Genomic DNA, 20,155 nt, shown 5'->3' with positions numbered 1-20,155 from the left:
CCTTTCAAGGCTTCATCAGTCCTTCCCCAGCCGCACAAAAAAAAAGGACGTCTGCCACTGTAATTCCGATACAGTATAACAGATGCTTGACTGATTTTTGCATGTACACATCAACTTCACATGTCATGATGAGCATACATCTTACAGCAGCATGCTCAATAGACTCAATACAGTATGCAACATGTAGCAAAACAGCAAACAGAAGAAAGCGTTCGACAGATCAAGAGTTCAACACAACGAGGGCGAATTAAGTCCATGATGTCCCAATCAAATTCCTATACAGCTTTTGTCAAGTGCAAAAAAGGATGTGGATGCGTCACAGTTCCTTTTGGAATTATTGTTGTAGAGCACTAGGCTAACAGTTATCTCTCTCTCTCTCTCTCTCTCTCTCTCTCTCTCTCTCTTTCTCTCTCTCTCTCTCTCTCTCTCTCTCTCTCTCTCTCTCTCTCTCTCTCTCTCTCTCTCTCTCTCACACACAATGTGAAATGCACGACACCGCACTTTGGTCTCAGCAACGTTACATTTTCCGATCAACACTCAAACTGACGAACGCAACACGGTCATGCACTTTGAAGGCAGAATGGCGCACGGTGAAAATGTGCACAGCTTAGTACTGCTACCGTACATGTACCAGTCGGACTTCCTTGCAACTGGAAGCTTACCAATTATAACACCCTGCAGGAGAACTTGAGTGATATCCAGGGAATTTTCAAGGCTTCCAAAGCTAACTCGATTACGATTCCGTGTTCTCATCAGATTTGCTAGGATCAGAAGTTTCAGAACCACCTAAGCCACACTTGCTGAAGTACTCGGACAATTTTATCACTCCTTTCGAAATTGCTGCATGCTCGTCGGGTGAAATCGGCAGATCAGGAACTGCAACCCAAGCGCCGATCGCCATATCAAAGCGTGCAGGACAGGCGAAAGTGATGCCTTCGGGTATGTCAAGATTCAGACAGCTGACATCGGCAAGACCTACGGTCGTAAACTGGTTTTTAAAGACCACTGGCGGTGCTGACGGCCACCAGAAGTACGGCTGGACGACATCGGCGACCGCCTTGCCCACCGCATTCACGCCACCGTCCGTCAGTGCATGCTCGCGCACCTTCTGCTGCAGGTCACGTGCCAGGAAACTCTTGTTGTGGAGTACTTCGTGCAGTGGGCGCGTGTAGCCATCCGGTCCGCCGTAGATGGCGCCACCATGCCGATGCACTCTGGTAAGACTAGAAGCTGATATCAAGCAGGGGCGGTTCAGCTTACCCCAGGCGACAACGTTGGTGATGTTCACCGCTCTGGTGCCCACTGCCTTTGCGATCAACATCTTGGCGTAGCGCTCACAAAGGCTGGCCTGCGATGTCACCCGCCGGTCGCTGCCGGCATGCTGGCGCGAACGGAACACTTGATGTATTGACGACGTGCCGATGTTGCCATGTGGGCCTGTGACGACCACACGCAGCCTTTCCTTGCCCACCTTGCACATAGCCTCGGCAAAGTGGACTAGTAGTTCTCGGTGCTCACTCAGAGAATCCTTCAGTGTAAACACCTCGCCATCCTGGGTTGTACAGGGTGCGCTCGGCTGCTCGCACACAATTACGACGTCGGCATTTCCAAACGCCTCGCCAAGGTTTGTGGTGACGTTGATGGACTGAAGATTGGCCAACGCACAGTCTTCCACATCCTGCGTCACCGCCTCCATGCCATCCAACTTGTCAACGAGAAGGTTCAAGGCAAAGTGCTTGCCAGGTGGGAACATGCCATCGCTCAGTAAGTTGGCCAGCACACCTTGCGCTATGTCCGACGTCGGGTCCGTCACGCATACCACGATTGGCGTTGGCTTGCTGTCGGCGAGCTCCTGCTTGAGCTGCGCGATGCGCTTGGCATTCTCTACATGCTCTTCGACTAGGAACTGGGCATGTTCCACGGTGCACGTTGGCACTGCCTCGTAATAGCGCTTAGCGTACATGTAAAACTCCCTAGCACCACCTACAAACAGACAGTCACCGCCACGCAGTGCCACCTCACGCACGACCAACAGATCGCCTTCATACTTGTGGTGCTGCCACCTCTCCTTTCCGATCTTCTCCGTCAGCCAGTCGCTCCACTGGTCCGCCGGGACGGCCTCGACCCGCTTGCTGAAGTCCGGCAGGCTTTCCAGGCGTGTCATGAATGCCTCGACCTGTTGGAACTCCACCCGCTCTGCGATTCCCACCAGCAAGAATCTCACGCACGTCTCCATTTGGCCTGATCCTTTGAAGTCCTATTTCACTCGTTCAATAATAATAATATCGCCGGGTCCGGCACAAGGCAGATTGGACGCATGCATTCATAACAGCTGGCCAATGTGTCGATCAGGTCGGACCGTCCAACAATACAAGACTGAAGCATTACAATCGACGGTCATGTCCATTCACACCGGTATGAAGTCTGGTGATCTTTGGTCACCGCCTAGTGGTTGGAGATGCAAGCTAATAAGTAATAGGCATTTTTCTTTTCAAGTCAACGCAAAGATCTTCCCGCTCTCGGCTAGGCCATAGCCTGCATAGCTAGCTAGCCATAGGCATAGGTCGTCTACACAGACTCGACTGATCCAGCGGCTGTGCTTTTCGCAGGATGCGTTTGCAGCTAACTACCATGGTAGTTACTTTCTCGTCGCTAGCCGCTGCAGCCCTAGCAACACGATCACGCTACTCGCTAGCTAGCTAGCTAGCAGGGAGTCGTAAAATACCGGGTATTTTACGACTCCCTGCTAGCTAGCTAGCTCTGAGTGTGTTGTGGAAATTATGCGAATAAATCGGGTTCTTTTCATTTGGCGCGAGATAATCCTCGAAACAAAAAGTCAAATCTCGGATTTGCATGTGGGAAATTCGAAAGGAGACTTTGGAAAGCACAATCATAATCATTGGATCAAGCCATGGGATTCATGTGGAAGATATCAAGTGCGTCAAAGTAATTAGTTAGAGCTTGATGCCACGAGGCTGAAGTAACGATGCGAGTTGCCGGGCAGTAGAATGGAGAGTGAAGCCGTGCTTGATTTCAAGACCAATTGCATACGATTGGAATCTGGCAAAGTGAATGAAAGAAGAGTAAGGAGCCACAGTCTTGAAATCCCAACTTTTCTCATATCACCTTATTTCAAATTTTCAGACAGTGTGCGCGCGTGTGTGTGCGTGTGTGTGTGTGCGTGTAAAAATTTCAGACAGTGTGTGTTTGTGTGTGTGCGCGTGCGTGTGTGTGTGTGTGTGTGTGTGTGTGTGTGTGTATGTGTGTGTTAGTGCGAGTTCAGAACTGAAGGCAAAATATAGGCTAATTTTATTTAGCAATGTTTGATCGTATAATCATGAAACTCGGGGTAGCAATGGACATTAAATTTTCCTCCCTTCTCTCAGCTTTGTTACACGTAAATATTAATTAACCGTTGATCAGCGGTCTGAGCAATTATGCATGCAGTGCATCATACACAACAGGGTCATCACAGGCATTCCCTCTCTGCACATGCACACCTTGATCCTTGGTAGCACTGCCATTTGGTCACACGTCCCCTGCCCCCTTGTCAAGGGGCCCAGCAGCATGCGCTTCACAGTATGATGAATTGGCCACACCACTCCAGAGTACAAGTATGATCCGGTCTTTGTGAGAAGGTGTGCAGACTTATGTTGTTCGAGTCCGCATGTCATATTCCACGTACACTCATACCTCGTTTATCCGAGCGGTTCGGGACCGGACCCTGCCAGTAACTTTGAAATGTCCGTAAACTCCTAGTTACATACATTTTGATGGGGAAATGCCGTAGATATGGCATGTGACGTCACTATTTACACAAAAAGTGACAAAAGACTAGTAATATTTCCACTGAAAGTTGCCCAAAGGGTGCCCGGTAAACAGAAGTGCCCGTAACGTCGGGTCCGGATAACCGAGGTATGATTGTACTGATATGTTGGTGTGCCTACGTACCCCTGGGGGCTTTTTACATTCACAGCCGAAAGCCAGTGCTATGCATGCAGAAGCAGCATGTCACGGCGTAGAATCTCTACCTGAAGTGACAATTGATGTGGCTTCGGAACTAGAACTCTACCTGTTGTAATCTAACGGCGCCATTCCAGTATGGCTTTGACCCTGAAAACTGTGGTAGTTGATGGAAAATGCATGTACTGTGGCTGCCACACATAGCAGTTGTTGTCACGTTACAATGTAACATGCACAGTAAAACCTGTCTAGGCAACCGCTCGGATAAAGCGACCACCTGCCCCGGAAGACCACTGCAACCAGGACCAAGAGATGCTCTTGCCTGTCAAATGACCCTGGATAAGGAGACCAACTGGCAACAAAGACCACGTTTTGAAGGTCCCTTGAGCGGTCGTCTTAGACAGGTTTTGCTGTACTCAACTTCTAACCCAGGGACTTACCCTCTGCCCCGACCACTCACCCCACTTTTCTTGCCCGACTGACCCAGCTACAGAATGAACACCTTGGTCGAGAGTTGAATATGTGGCGACAGGATGTGCACCGTTTGCTTATGCAATGATGGCTGTGTGTCTTTGCCTTTGTCTCTTTGCAGGCGGCTGCCCAGCGTGTGTATGAGTTACTCGACCGCTCAGATGTGCAATCCAGTTTGGAGAGCGATGGGAGTAGTGGCGGAGGAGAGCTTACTTGGGACCGCTTGCTGGCTCGTGTGCGCAAGTTTGTCCTGAAGGAGGCCGAGCCGACAACGTCACGAGGTCGTCCCAGCACTGCTGGAAGGAATGCAAAGCGATATGTACGTGCTGCCACTGGAGGGGGGGGGGGGAGGAGGGGGGGGGGTGGGGGCTCATGAGTCACTGTCACTTAGTTTTAAGATGGTCCAGAATACGTAATCCCCCTTTCTGAGGGAGTGTGGAACTCAGCTGGGCAGGCTTTCATCAAAATTCCTCATCTACGTCATCTGGCTGTACTGGTCTATCTGAGTGCCTGGTGGAAAAAATGCTCCTGTACAATCTGTGGTTTATTCACACACACGTACGCACACACACGCCACACCATTTGACCAATTGACGCCCATCGCCGGAGGCGATGATAGTGATGCTACAGCAGAAGCCATAGCAACTTGTGCTGGGATTGCACCGTTTCACAGCTTGCAAGGCTGAAGAATTGACCGCCACTATTCAGCCTGGTCTACACCACACAGCTATGAAGTGACTTTTTCTGGCCAGTGAATCCCTACACCCACCCACACCCACCCACACACACACACACACAAACGCACACACACACACACTGGCAGAAAGCATGAATTTTGATGTGTGTGTGTGTGTGTGTGTGTGTGTGTGTGTGTGTGTCTATCTATCTGTGTACGTGTATCTGTGCGCGTATCTGTGTCTGTATCTGTATCTGTTATGCATTTGCTTGTGTGCATGCCATGGTAGGATGCGGTAAAGCTGTTCAAGCAGGTCGTGCGCAAGGCAGACCGCAGTAAGTCTTACTTGTTCCTGAAACCAAAGTGTTTAGTTCTAGAATGGTATGCTGCCTAAATATTCAGAATTCACAGAGTAACTTTTGGGGGATTTCAGGTCAAAATGATATGTTCTTTTTGGGATTTTCTTGAACTAGCAGTATGTCCTGTGTGTCCTATAGTGTCTGGTAATGTATGGATTGTTGGGCAAGTACAATCAAACATTTCGCTCAGGAAAATCCTGTTATAAGGGTACCGCTTTCTGTGATATGTGTGTCGGGTGTGCGTGCTTGTGTGTGTGTGTGTGTGTGTGTGTGTGTGTGTGTGTGTGTGTGTGCGTGTGTGCGCGTGTGTGTGCGCACTTGCCCTAGATGGTCCGCGGCTGAATTGCAAAGAGGTCTTCCATCACGTCCTGACCATCTTCAAGGATGACAACCTCTGTGCCGCGTTCGGCGCCGACTACGCGGCGGTGTTGCTGCGAGACCTGTTACCAGTGCGGCGTTATCACTGCGAGGTCACCACAGCTATGTGGTGCGGTAAGTCATGTTGTATTTGAACAGTGGCATATACCCACTACACTGTAGTCCATGGTAAACAGGTTGCTGAGTACTGTGGGGAAGTATTGCCCGGATCAAAAGAAGCAAAACCAGCCAGCGAATAGTATGACGAGACCCAAACCATAGAACGTGAGCACATTTGTTGTCTTATTGTGTGATCGTCAGCCCGTGGTGGGGGTGGTGATGACACTCCACAGTGGTGTTGCATCCAACATCCAACATCGAACTCCACGGCAGTACGAATTGTGCTGCATCCAATTTTCCTGTCAGCGCACATACCATACTTTCCGGAGTATAAGCCGCACCCAGATTTTTGGTCACAAAATATACACATCTACTCTATTTGTCATCATGGTAGTGTAAGCCGCAGCACTGACTTTTTCTGGGTGAAATACTGGTGTTTAAAGGGCGGCTTATACTCCGGAAAATACGGTATTCAGTGTATGTTGGAGTCTTTCCCGCTGCTCATATGCTTGCATGTGTTGTTGCTATTTTGTTCGCCAATAGATCTTCTCGAAAGGGTGACCGGGTTTCTATCGGACCGCTCGCCGCACTTTGACAGGAACGTGCTGGCCCGCCTTTTGCATCTTCTCATCGAGCATGCGTCCGTCCAGTGCGGCCATAACATCAGGATCATCAAGACCGTCATGCCCTTCTTCGACACCATGCTGAAGTCGGCGTAAGTGCTTTGCACATGCACCGCTTCTTGTCGTCGTCGTCGTTGTTGTGGGTCGTCCAATGTACTGCAGCCCTTGGCGGGTAGTGCTCGAAAAATGGGAGATTCTGCTCGAAAACCAGTGAAATTGGCAGATTCTGCTTGAAAACCAGTGGAATTGGCAGATTCTGCTTGAAAACCAGTGGAATTGGCAGAACCATACAAGCCTTATGAAGTTATGGCAGGCACTTCCTTGAATTCTGCTCCATTTCTTTACCCACATACCAAACATGCATGAAACATACCAGAAAAAGTACCGAATTATGCCAATTTTTCTGCTGGCATTATCCGCCAAGGGCTATTGTACTGTAGGAACTCGTAGCCCAGTAAGGATCTTGCGTGACATGTGTTCTCTCTCTGTCTATCCCCCCCCCCCCCCCCCAGTACTGGTGTGTAACAACGTAGCCATGGTAACCGTGTAACCATGAGTTGCATGTACGGGGCAAACGGGCCCATTCATGATGAGTAACCAGGGTGACACTAGCCCTCGTGTACGAGGAAATGCAACGGCTGCAGTGCGTGCAGATGCCTTCTCAGCATATTTTAAAAAATGCTGCTGCAAATGGTGATATGTGCTGACAGTCCGTGTTCCAATACCTGCATGCCTATGTCTTCATGCGTGCAGGAGCGATCAAACGGGCATTCTCGGCGATGTCCTCTCCGCGTTCAACATCCTGGCTGTGACGTCCTCGATGAACGTCCGGGGCTACCTATGCCGGCTTGGGGAGAGCGCGTGGAGCGAGGTCCTCAAGCTGCTGAAAAAGCCTGCGCCGACACTGCGGGTGAGGGAGCAACGCAACTGATGCTTGCGTGTGTCCATTGTGAATGATGTAGCATGTCAGTCGGGGTGTACTGATGTGAACCTCTCTTCACCTTCTCATTGCTGGGACAATTATTTCTCTAGCAGGAGGGGGGAGGGGGGCAGAGCAAGCAAACAATAACTGTGTGAGCTCTGTAGAGGTGTGAGTGCTGTGACATTGGCTTGTGATCTGTATTGGTTTAGCATGGCTTTGTTTCGCTCGTAATTCCCATCACTTCAATATCTTAAAAACCTGCATACGTTCACAGGCACAGACCAGACTCATGCATTCAGAAAGCATAATATATTATACTTATAATATATTATACTTGAATTTTGATAATATATTATGTCAAGAAAAAGAAAATCGGAACATTGTACTTCGAAGTATACTGCAAGTTGAAAGTCATGATCAGGTTGGTTTGACTGCGGAGTACATCACAAATCTCATAGCACTCGCACTTTTGAATATAGCACAGCACAGTAATTGTATGTTTTGCTCCCCCCCCCCTAGTTACACATGCAACATGTCCACCATGCTCTCACACTACTAGCCCGCCTGTCATACATTGCATATTGTTAGTCACAGCACCTTTGTTACAATTTCACATGCCCACATTTAACTGCTTGCTTTTCATTATTGTCTTTTTTCTTCTTCTTTTCATGTTGTTGTTGGACAGGACCCGCTTCTACGCTTCCTGGTGATCCAGCTCCGTGCTCATCATCCGCAGGGCTGCTTCCGCGAGGACAGCGGTGGCTGGGCGGCAAACGAACGAATGTGGCGGGTAAGGCGACTTGTGACTATGTTTCACGTTACCCATCCGCTTGTGTCTAGAAAGTTGGCAAGTTGCCTCAGTAGTTCGTCTTCTGTTTACAAGACTGGTAGAGTGTAAGCGAGTGTCTTTTCTTCTTCTGCTTCTTGTCGCCCGTGTTGTTGCATGCAGAAAAACCTGGCTAGCCTGTATGCCTGGCTGCTGTCAGAGCTGGAGAGTGAAAACCGCCGTCTGAAGTGAGTGTCCATGTTCTGTAGTGTGTGTGTGTGTGTGTGTGTGTGTGTGTGTGTGTGTGTGTGTGCGCGTGTGTGCATGCGCGCGCTGACACACAGATTACTGTGATGGCCGACATTATAGCATTGATGCTGGGCAGCACGATATGGAAGAAATACAGCTGCAGAACTGGAGGGAAACACTACTCCTCACGTGAAACACTGACTTGTTTGCCTGGTTATATCGACAAATTAATACTTGTAGGGCATGTTGAATGCACAGGTTCCACTCTAGACTGAAGCCTTGTTTACACCATACATGTATGTGGTATGCATGTCACAAACATTGCTACTGGTGTATTGGTTGATTGTGTTTCTAGTACCTGATGCTTAATTTAACCTAGCCGTCTTTATGTGCTCCTCTGGCTTTGTAGGAAGAAGGATACTGGTCAGAAGCCGCTCTTCATCATCCTGTTCGTAGATGTCTTCCATCAGGTGATTGATGTGTGTGTGTGCATGCGTGTGTGTGTGTGTGTGTGTGTGTGTGTGTGTGTGTGTGTTGGGGATTCTCGACTGGTTACGAATAGTTTCCAGCTCTTTGCCTCAGCGAGCAGCTTGACTCCTAGTGACTTGTGTGTGTGTGTGTGTGCGTGTGTGTGTGCGTGTGTGTGTGCGTGTGTTCGTGCGTACATACACATGTGTATATGTGTACGTGTGCGATTTTTGTGCGCGTGTGTTCATGCCTTACTTGTATAGATGTTTCTGCAGGAGAGACATGGCCGAAGTCAAGGTGAGTGCCTGCATACTGTAAAAGCAGAAAGTCTAACGAGTTACAAAGTCGAACGTTTTAACGACCAATTTTTTCATTATTTGAAGAAACGTTATCGCGAACCCGGTTTGAAATGTCTGTGTAAAGAATAAAGATGCGCATACAGATGGGTAGCCAGGTAGCCATCGTTAAACTTTCTGCACGTCGTCATGCCAGAATTACAAAAATGTTAAACTTTCCGCAAGTTTCCGGTTTCCATTGTGACAGGCGTGTTGTTGTACTCTGTTCTGCTGATATTGGTACATATGCTGGGTAGAGCACTCACATGATGTGATGTAATGATTACAGTGAGTGGATGCCGTCGCAGCCTCATGTGTACATGTACTTCTTTGATCTCTGTGTTCTAGTGCGTACTCAAATTTATACTCAAATTATTTCTGCTCTCCTCGAGAGCTGTATGAATGCCGAAGCTGCCAGATAGTTGTGAATCGACTTGTTGCGTAACACATTGTGTATGGTGCATGTGTGGTCGGCGCCTGGTCTTGTTGCAGCCAGTCTCGTCGGGCCCCCTGCAAACTGGCAGTCACTTTGCGAGATGATGTCCGTCAATGCCGTTCCATGGTAAGTATACGTTCCCGTAGTCACTGACTGATGTTTGCCAATTGGGGACTAGTTGAGTATTGGCTGTGTTCTGCATGCTACTCACCTCTTGCTTGCTGGTATTTTACTGGAAAATCATCCCCTCCACACACTGCACTGCCAAAGGAACTACAAAGTGCCTCGAGTCTGTATGTCGACACAATGTATGTGTGTGTGTGTGTGTGTGTGTGTGTGTGTGTGTGTGTGTGTGTGTGTATGTGTGTGTATGTGTGTGTATGTATGAGGGGGGGGGGGGGGGAGGAAGAAGGGGTACTACCAGAACAGGTCCCACACTTGCCGTACCTCTGGGCGGCGCAATCCATCAACCCATGCTGCAGGTGCGCCGTATCCTGGGCAAGAAGGGGAAATACCCTTCTCGTGAATGATACCAAACCAGTAGAGGACCTGTGTGCCATTGTGTATGCTCTGTCATGCCTCCGTGTGCAGGTTGCAAATCGCCACCACCTTACTGGAGACACACCCTGGCTCAATGCCAGACGAGGATGTCATCCCAACCTTGGAGCATCTTCATCAGCTGCAGACCGACACCAAAAAGTATGTGCATTGCTAGTAGTACCACAGGAGAATGTGGGCACAGGTTATGCGGTCGAGTCCGCCAACTAAACCAGATGTTTCCATGCTACAATTTTTCCTTGGCTCACCATCTGAGTTCTTATTGCTAGCAGTATGTGAAGCGGGTGCATACGCTACGGTAGCTGACTGACTTCATGTGCCAGCGGAAGGCTGTGATGTGATTTATATTGTATGATGAGTGTTTTGGAAGGGAGATGGCGGGGGATACTGTTCCATGTGTTTGTCAACTAGTGTGTTACTTTGTTGTTTTGTTTTGCTTTTTGTAGACTGGATCCATTGGTGTGGACTGTAAAATGCCTGACAGCGCTGGTCCCCATCGCCAAAAAATGTGAGTTGTTTTGAAAGAGAGAGAGAGAGAGAGAGAGAGAGAGAGAGAGAGAAAGAGAGAGTTGTTTTGCCCGTACGCTGGTATACCAGTGCGGAGCACGTCTCTCTCTCTCTCTCTCTCTCTCTCTCTCGCTCTCTCTCTCTCTCTCTCTCTCTCTCTCTCTCTCTCTTACTCTGTGTTTTGTCTTGAAACCACTCAAAGACCTTTGACACCTGTATGCTTTTGGTCTATATTGCAATGCGATTCAGCATCACACTCAGTATTCTTGACTTTAAATTTGGCACGTATCATGATGTGCATGCACTGGGGAGTCTGTGTTTTCTTTTCATTGTCTGGTGTTGGTGTATTTGCGCGCATAGGCAAACCATCGCAGACGGTGAGCCTTTCCACGGGCGGTGCGAAAACCAATGTGTGGAAGAAAGTTTGGTCATCTGCGTGGAGGTTAGTGGACGTGATAAGCAGTGGTAGTGTTTGTCCAATGATGTATACTCCTTCTGCTTTGATATGCCTTCCTTTCTGTATGGTGGATGGATACACAGATCTGTTGGAGGGCATTGCAGTCCGTTCGTTGATAGTCATTCAAACTCAATGTCAGGGGAAAAAACTGTTTTGTCCTCTGACGTGAAGCAACAACAATCAAAACGGAGCATGCGCAATACAAGCATGCTTGGTCCGTGATATGTGCTGTTGCTTGTAACCCATGTGCGTGTGCTTGCAGATCGATCAGCGTGCATCACGCTGAGGATCAGTGCTTCTCTTTGCTGACTGCCATGGTCGAGGTTGGTCCATTGTGAAAGCTTGAATGTGTAGGCATGAGTAGGCATGTGTTTTGCAGCTTAGCTTTCACACTGGTTAAAAAAGGTACTTATACCACATGAAATACGGTAAACTTGATATCGCTTATTAAAATTTAATACCATATTTTTCCGGTTGTAAGTCGACCTTTTACGACTGAAAATAGAAGGAGAAAGGGTGGGGGTCGACTTACAACCGGGATTCAACTTATAACCGGGAACTATCAGAATCTTACAAAAAATGACCTGCCCTGCATGCATGAGTGCACCATGTGAACACATGTTTGCCAGTTTATTGGCCTTTTTTCAAGGATTGGGACGTTATACCCTCCAATAAGGAATGTTTACATGATTTGTTGATGTGTTACAGCTGTAGTAGCAGGGCGTGGTTGGTAGTGCTTCGTTGGGTGAAAACTTTAAAACGCAGAATTGAGACCTCCGGATACGGGGGTCGACCTATAACCGGGGTCGACTTAGAACCGGTAAAGTACGGTAAGCGATATCAAGAGCATTTAATACTCTTTTGGCCGAAATCAGGTGAGTGCAGTGTGACGTGTATCAAGCTTTTCCGCATGATATTCCTCGCTTCCAGGGCACCCTGGTCCATTGCTGATCATTGTGTGAGAGCAGTAAATAATTTGAATTCCCAAGTCACGCCGTTATCAGGTGACCGTCGCGAATAGTGTAAAGCGTAAAATGCCAACCCGGTCTATTGCTGGGCAGTGCATGCATCCCTGTGCACTTTTTTTTGCAGATGCTTTGTTCGTGCATGAGTGCCCGTATATTGTACTGAAGTATAACATTGTATTTTGGTTACAATGGGCATGGTGTGTTTGCTAACTTACTGGTGCTGGTCTCGCGGCACCTCGACCAGTGCTTTGCAATACTCTGACTGGAGCTATCGGTGTGCTGTTGTGTTGTCGGCAGAACAAACTTGTTGAGCCGGACTATGAACCATGGCAGGTGTTCTCCGCAGAGGGTGGATGCTATCCAGCATCGTAAGTCTGCTATAGAATACAATCATGTAGGCAGTGCTTTGAGTAACATGCATTTAGAGAATTTAGACATGATGGGTATTCCGGTCTACTTGTAATTAGACACAACGGCTGCACTGGTCATTCGCTCTGCTCTCAGCTTGACCTGCGTGTAGTGTTATTTCTCTGCGGGTGTTAATTTGTCTTCTTTCAACTACGTAAATCTCTACTTGTGGATGTTGTATGAATACTTCCCTTGTACCTGGATTCTTCTCTGTTTGCACCGTCTGGACATGTAGGAACGCAGTCAACTTCCTGGCTTGCTACTTACAGCACTACGACCTGCCGGACGATATGCAGTTGCGGCGCGGCTTTGCCCTGGCCGGTGTGCGCGGCAGTGAACCGCCTGAGCCCGGCAGCGCCGAGGACGTACAGTCGTCGTACCCGCTGCGCTTTCGCCTCGTGCAGTGGCTGCTCAGCAGCTTTGGCAGCACGTCCGCGCTCAGCATGCAGCACACGAACGTGCTGACGTCGACGTTTGCGCCGTCCGGCGTCATCGCCTCTGTGACGGCGGCGGCAAAGGGTGAAGGACGGAGGTGAGTGAGGCAGCAGCAAGCTTAGTTCTTGTATGTGTGTGTGTGTGCTTGTAGAGTTGAGGTTGTACTTTCAATGTACAGTGATGCACCCCTGCCCTGCAATGGTGTACTGTGTGGCTGCTGCTGATGCTTGCCAGGTCCTCTCTGCTGCTGCATGCCTCTTTATTGTATTCACTGAATTCAGCCTCTGAAGTCAACCAGATCATACCAGTGTGTGTGTGTGTGTGCGCGCGTGTGTGTGTGTGTGTGTGCGTGCGTGCGTGCGCTATGCCGATTGACGCGTATAGTCATGTTTTTCGTTTTGCTCCTGCTGGCCACTTGTTACAACCAGGGTTGCTCCGCAAGTACTGGCCACCGTCTTGGTTGCACTCACACATCGTGCTCCGTCATCATGCCATGCATTCTGGAACCTCTTGGCCAAGGATTCCGCGAAAAGGTAGCTGTTTTGTGTGTGCACATTTGAATTCTATCACTATAGAGTATGCACTCACCTTGGCACAATGTGCATTGTGGCCAGTGTGATGATTGGGCTAGGAAGTATAGCATTGGCCAGTGTGTCTACTTCACCTTTACAGTAGCGGATCCAGCGATCTCTACGGGGTGGGGGTTCCAGTATAGTAGTAGTATTCTTTTATTTTCCATCGGAAGCCTCAACAGTGATGAACACAACTCTTAAGAGGGCCGATAACAGAGTAGAGGGGTGTGGGGTGAGAAAAATAATAGTAAAAAAGTTATAGTCAAAACTGAATAGCTGATACATGTGCATGGACACGCATATGGTTGCCAGTAGAACATTTACGAAATTTAGGGGGTTCCGCGGAATCCCTGGAACCCCTCCTGGATCCGCCCCTGCGTTTATCTTTACTTTTTCTTGTTTATCCAGTATTCCTTGAATGTGCAGCTCCCTTTACTACAATGCACTGTGATGTTTGTATTTTGATTGATTAGGGACGCTTGCTTGTTTTATGACTTGGTGTGTGCAGTAAACGTCTCTCTGTGCTGGACGACGACGGTTCAGAGGCACTGGAGTCATTCCTGGCCGATCAAGCGCAAATCGAACTCAACCATCTCCAGTCCACATTTGACAAGGTGATTGGTGACTGTTGTTTGACCATTTTTATGCTGTGTGTGTGTGCGTGTGTGTGTGTGCACGCGCGCGCACCGCGTACATGGGTGCATGTATGCACACGCAAGCTCCGCCGGGAACCGAAACAAAGGGAGAAGAGGTGAAATGCAGAAAACTTGGGGTCAAGTAGGGTGCCAGTGACAAGTTTAAGAAATGAGATCCTTGCAAAAAACATCATAGTCCTGATCGGCAAACATTGTCTTGCCTGTACGTGGACCCATGGTTGTCTCACTCTGAGTCAGGATCCTGGAATCATTGTCCTGATTCAGCAGTGAATCACATTATATGCCTTCATGAACGGCACTTAGCAATGGTTCTTTAAAAGGGACACGCTCAGCTTTATGCTGCTCTGGTGCGCAACTAGGGAATGTGCCTGCAATGTTCGCATCGCTTACACACACACAGACATACATACACACACACACACACTTGTACTTGTACTTGTTGCACACTGCCAAAACTGGTCACGTGGGTCTCCCCGGGAGAGGGGAGAGAGACTCAAAAGGAATCTTGGAAAGATGACTCAATTGGCTATTGAACCGCCCAACGGCCGACACCCCCTGAAATCCCCAAAACTCTGGGTGGACTTGAAAATGATCCCACTTATGGGCTCACCACACCTCAGTAAGTACAGAACGGGTTGATCGTGATCTGGAGGGTGGATGACAGGCGCATACTGAATTTGGTTCGGCGGTGGTTCTGGACGTGGAAGAAAGCGTTTGAGACGGTCAGCATGTACAACCTGGCGACGGAGTGTGTTTGGATCCCGAACTTGGATGGTGATGTCATCGATGACACGGGTTACCTGGTAGGGTCCAGTCCAGTACCTGTGGAGTTTTGCTGATGTGCCTTGGGGAACGACAGGGCTGTAGAGCAGAACAGAATCACCGGGGTTGTATGCACACACACACACACACACACACACACACACACACACACACACACACACACACACACACACACACACACACACACACACACACACACACACACGCACATACTGTACTGTACTGTACTGTACTTACTCACTGCCAAAACTGGTCACGTGGGTCTCCCCGGGAGAGGGGAGAGAGACTCCAAAGGAATCTTGGAAAGATGACTCAATTGGCTATTGAACTGCCCAACAGCCGACACCCCCTGAAATCCCGAACTATAGCGTTGGTGTTTGAAGAAGTGTGATGTGATCGCTATAGACAATTATTACTACATGCGATTGGACAGGGTAGTACTTCAAAGTATGTGAGTGGTAACTTTACGACTTAGTCATGATGACATACACAAACAGACGTGCATCATACATGTAAGTACCATACCGAGACGTATAAAGTACAAAATAACAACAAACTGCATCTAGTCTAAGACCACACTGCTGGTAGTTACACACCATTTACACAATCTCAGTTTCCCCAAGCTTCCTGTAGGTACCATCAAGAGTACATAAACCAGAGTGTGCAACTCGGGATGGTTCCTGTGGGAGCGTAATTCGTGCAGTACGTCATTTCTGACGGCATGGTAAGCCACAGGTACGGTGAAAAGTTGCGTAACCAGTCGCGGCGGTGCAGGTCACAGAGTTTGTCCTGATTTCGGTTTTTTGATACGGATAGCATGGTGGCTTTACTTGTCGGCGGATGTACGCAGCGTACACAGTCACACAAAACACCGAAATCCTGAAACAGGACATCTAAAGTCAAGCAAACTTGGCTGATTTCCGGGCTATGAAACATGAAAATTTGAGCTGCACGCAAGTCGCGGCTTGGCTGACCTCATCAGGGTGACGTAGTGCACGAACTACGCTGTTTCAGATCTGATATGCACAGTTGCACACTCTGGTTTATGTACTCTTGGTACCATCAATTACTAGAAACGATCCATAGTGTATGCAATTGAGTGATTTTGAAGTGATATTTTGATCGCATTAGGCGATATATTGCTATAGCCGATCACTCTTATAACCGGTTTAGTGTGAGTGGAAAAAATACTTTACTTTTGAATTTTGAAGCTTTAAATAACCGACGAGGAGACAACAGTCGTAAAATAGCAATGAAAAATATCAATTGTGCACTCATAATCATGTATAAACAATTAAAATGAAACAATTCCAGAACGTTTTCGTGTGACCATCATCAGTGGAACATCGTCACATAGCAAGAATCACTAAAACAACCAGTTATATAGCTAGAGTAACATGAAAAGAAGCGTGAGAATGCAGCACAGCTAGCGGTTATGCATAACGCGTGTAGTGTGAACCTTTGCAGTGTATCTGAGAATGGTAGCAGTAGATGAATGTGGCAGCTGTGAGTGCGTGTGAACAAAAACTGGTGAGTGTGTATTATTTAAAAAGTGTGAGTGCTACAACATTTTCTTTTTGCTTGCATAGAACAGGGTCACGTGTGCGAATATATACAGCTTCCAACACCTGCAACTGCTTAAAGAAACGCGCGCGACAAATAACACTAAACCAGGAATCGTCAAACAACTTACGACAATCCGGACTGGACACCAAATGCTTGTAGATGGCAGACTTGCTCTTGTCGATGTCGAACTCCTCCTCGTCCGTATCACTCTCATCCTCCACTTCCTGCTCCCGCTCACCCTTGCTTTCCTCCTGACCATCCTGTTCATCCCCATCATCATCCTCCATCTCCATCTCCTCATGCCATCGCTTCTTTCTCCTTGACGTGTTCACTGCTGCGCCCGTACTTTCACCTGCCACTACTGGTTCCGCCTTCTCCATTTTTCTCAGTCGTGTCTCCGCTAGTCTCTGGCTTCTCCTCAGATTCGTTTTTCCTCCATTTTCATTTCGTTCTCCTGGTGATCTTTCCGTTACCGCCGTCAGGTTTGTTAACGAACGATCGTCCGGTGGTCTCCCATGCCGTGTTGTTGTCGTCAAGAGTGACACCAGATTCGTGTGTTGCGCTACTGTTGAGTCCGGTGTTGTATCCGTTTCCGGTTGTGTTGTAATACTGACAGGCGTAGTAGTAGGCAACGGGTGTTTTCTCGGCCTCCCACGCTTTGGCCTGCCTGCCCTGGCCGCTTTTGACAACAAGGACAATGGGACGTGTTGTTTGATACGTTCGGACAAGTGTTGAAGCGTCCTGCCAACATACCGACTACCGCACTGTCGGCATTCAAAATGATAAATGAGGTGACTCAAATGATGGGTCGGCAGGACGTCCTTCAACACCGTGAACGAACGTATCGTGGTGAAGACAGTTACTACATTCACTGCATAGTACGTCTTCTGGACAATAGACTTGACAATACGACTGACCTTTGTCGACTCCGCGCCTTTCCAAGGCAGGCACAGGAAGACACGACAAGGAGCCGGGCCGATTGTCAGTTCCTTACGGGGCGCATTGTTCGTGAGTAGTTTCGCTAACAGTGATCCTGGATACCCGTTCTTAAGAAAGACAGAGCGAAGGAAATCAAGTTCTGCTTGCAGTTTACTCTCGGAGCAAATGCGTCTTGCCCTGTCAGCTAAGTTTCGGACTAGATTGGTCTTGTATTGCGAAGAGCAATATGAATCGTACATAATATACTGACCAGTGAATGTAGGCTTACGATACACCGATGTCACAACACCCTCACATGTCTTTTCCACGAGTACATCTAAAAACGACAATTTGTTGCAATCCTCGTGTTCACATGTGAAGCGTAATGCAGGGTGGACATCATTCAACTCATCTAGAAAGGCTTCACTGTCACGTCTTGTTTCGAAATAGGTAAATGAGTCGTCCACAAATCGAACGTACAACTGAGGCCACTTTATTTTGTCCATTCTCGATTCGCAATATCCAACGAAGACATTTGCCAGTACCGGGCCCAACGGAGACCCCATCGCCACACCGTCTGTCTGCTTATACATAACATCACCAAACGAGAACTCTACGCCACTCGTCACCATCAGCATCAAACGTCGAAATGCTGTCTCCGGTAACCATGGAAGATCAATGTCATCATCATTGTGGTATAGTCTTCGCGCGCAGATATCTATTGTCTCGTCTAGTGGTACGTTTGTAAACAAGCTTACAACATCGAAAGAGCACATATGGGCAGTAGGCGGAATAGGGTTGTCACGAAGGATTTCAACGAATTCAAACGTGTCCTTAACGTTGTGTTTACAATAATGCTCTAATACCGGTTGTATCATGCCGCAGAGCCACTTGGATATAGCGTATTGGGGCGATCCTATCATGGAGAGTATTGGTCTAAGCGGGCAGGATGGTTTATGTATCTTGGGGAGGCCGTACATGCGCGGACGAACCGAACCGATAGGCTTGATTCGGAAAAACTCGGATTCTGTTATGTCTTTTGCTGCTCGGAGTTTCTTCAGATAGGTTACTATTTCCTTCTCCCGAGCCAATGTTTTATCATGTGTTGAAACCGGACCGAGTTCCACAAATTTACACCCGTCGTCCAGTATGGTAGCCATCTTTGTATTATACTCCATTCGCGTTAAGATAACTGTTGCCCGACCTTTGTCTGGCCGAGTGATGATGATATCATTGTTCTTTTTCAGCTCTGAACGAGCTTTCATGTGTTCGCGGGATAGTGAAAATGTTCTCCGTTCAGCGGGTTTGTCAGCGTGTTCCTCGGCTGTAGCACGCACTGTGGCCGTACACACCATTTTCTTTGATTCCGATACCGGTGCAAAACCACTCAATTTCCGATAGAATAATTCAAAATCACATAGTACTCGCTCTCTCATGTTTGATGTTGGTGGTATGCCGAAATCTACGCCTCTAGATAGTAGCTCCTTTTGAACAGTCGTAAGTGGAATGTTCGCCATGTTAATTATTGTGCTGGTATCAATTGTGATGGAGCCAAAGCGCTTCTTCCGAAGCCACTTGATGTTCTGATCGTATTTGGTGACTAATCGAGTATGTAGCCTATCATCATTCTCCGAGATAAGCATGGAAAAACGAAGAAAGTCATGTTGTGACAGGAAATCCCGCGCCTGGCGGTAGAGGTGTTTAAACGCAGTTCGTGTTTTGTCAATTGTATCCATGGATCTCGCAATGTCATCCTTGATGAAAGTCCTTTCAATTGAAAGGGACTGGTACGCTTTAGCCCGCTGTACCCTCTTCTGGATTGCGCCAGGACAGACGCCGAATTCCAAGCATTGTTTGAGAAAAGCAACATTAAACGCAATGCACCTACAAACATAACGCTTGCGAAGCACATTATTCAGACATTCAGTCTGATCGCGAGTGTATCTCCGTTTAAAGTATTTAAATAACCGACGAGGAGACAACAGTCGTAAAATAGCAATGAAAAATATCAATTGTGCACTCATAATCATGTATAAACAATTAAAATGAAACAATTCCAGAACGTTTTCGTGTGACCATCATCAGTGGAACATCGTCACATAGCAAGAATCACTAAAACAACCAGTTATATAGCTAGAGTAACATGAAAAGAAGCGTGAGAATGCAGCACAGCTAGCGGTTATGCATAACGCGTGTAGTGTGAACCTTTGCAGTGTATCTGAGAATGGTAGCAGTAGATGAATGTGGCAGCTGTGAGTGCGTGTGAACAAAAACTGGTGAGTGTGTATTATTTAAAAAGTGTGAGTGCTACAACATTTTCTTTTTGCTTGCATAGAACAGGGTCACGTGTGCGAATATATACAGCTTCCAACACCTGCAACTGCTTAAAGAAACGCGCGCGACAAATAACACTAAACCAGGAATCGTCAAACAACTTACGACAATCCGGACTGGACACCAAATGCTTGTAGATGGCAGACTTGCTCTTGTCGATGTCTGTTCTATGCAAGCAAAAAGAAAATGTTGTAGCACTCACACTTTTTAAATAATACACACTCACCAGTTTTTGTTCACACGCACTC

General features: G+C 47.8%; 3 protein-coding genes across 3 annotated transcripts in view; 1 reads left to right on the top strand and 2 right to left on the bottom strand.

The window, feature by feature from the left end:
• Nucleotides 1-58: 58 nt before the first annotated feature.
• On the bottom strand, nt 59-2,459 carry LOC135815524 (putative malate dehydrogenase 1B). The gene has a single exon (XM_065328838.1). The coding sequence runs from the start codon at nt 2,234-2,236 to the stop codon at nt 734-736; it is 1,503 nt and encodes a 500-aa protein (XP_065184910.1). The 5' UTR covers nt 2,237-2,459; the 3' UTR covers nt 59-733.
• Nucleotides 2,460-2,864: 405 nt separating this feature from the next.
• The window catches only part of LOC135815522 (serine-protein kinase ATM-like), a 75,199-nt gene continuing 57,908 nt past the window's right edge, over nt 2,865-20,155 (top strand). The window contains exons 1-19 of the mRNA XM_065328836.1: nt 2,865-3,083; nt 4,556-4,753; nt 5,400-5,445; nt 5,797-5,961; nt 6,490-6,661; nt 7,323-7,479; nt 8,177-8,281; nt 8,441-8,505; nt 8,916-8,976; nt 9,238-9,271; nt 9,802-9,871; nt 10,337-10,444; nt 10,750-10,811; nt 11,171-11,252; nt 11,530-11,590; nt 12,533-12,603; nt 12,879-13,175; nt 13,507-13,611; nt 14,159-14,264. Of these exons, the coding sequence (XP_065184908.1) occupies nt 3,009-3,083; nt 4,556-4,753; nt 5,400-5,445; nt 5,797-5,961; nt 6,490-6,661; nt 7,323-7,479; nt 8,177-8,281; nt 8,441-8,505; nt 8,916-8,976; nt 9,238-9,271; nt 9,802-9,871; nt 10,337-10,444; nt 10,750-10,811; nt 11,171-11,252; nt 11,530-11,590; nt 12,533-12,603; nt 12,879-13,175; nt 13,507-13,611; nt 14,159-14,264 (2,040 nt within the window). The 5' untranslated portion in view covers nt 2,865-3,008. The remainder of the gene's footprint in view (nt 3,084-4,555; nt 4,754-5,399; nt 5,446-5,796; nt 5,962-6,489; nt 6,662-7,322; nt 7,480-8,176; nt 8,282-8,440; nt 8,506-8,915; nt 8,977-9,237; nt 9,272-9,801; nt 9,872-10,336; nt 10,445-10,749; nt 10,812-11,170; nt 11,253-11,529; nt 11,591-12,532; nt 12,604-12,878; nt 13,176-13,506; nt 13,612-14,158; nt 14,265-20,155) is intronic.
• Nucleotides 14,277-18,733, bottom strand: LOC135813324 (uncharacterized). Its single transcript, XM_065326423.1, has 2 exons — nt 16,783-18,733; nt 14,277-15,167 (listed from the first exon to the last, which is right to left on the bottom strand). The coding sequence occupies exons 1-2, from the start codon at nt 18,731-18,733 to the stop codon at nt 15,103-15,105; spliced, it is 2,016 nt and encodes a 671-aa protein (XP_065182495.1). The 3' UTR covers nt 14,277-15,102.

This window comes from Sycon ciliatum, chromosome 4, assembly GCF_964019385.1.
Source record: "Sycon ciliatum chromosome 4, ocSycCili1.1, whole genome shotgun sequence".
NCBI lineage: Eukaryota > Metazoa > Porifera > Calcarea > Leucosolenida > Sycettidae > Sycon > Sycon ciliatum.
Note: the sequence above shows the minus strand (reverse complement) of the source record. Positions and strands in the feature narration are given on the sequence as shown.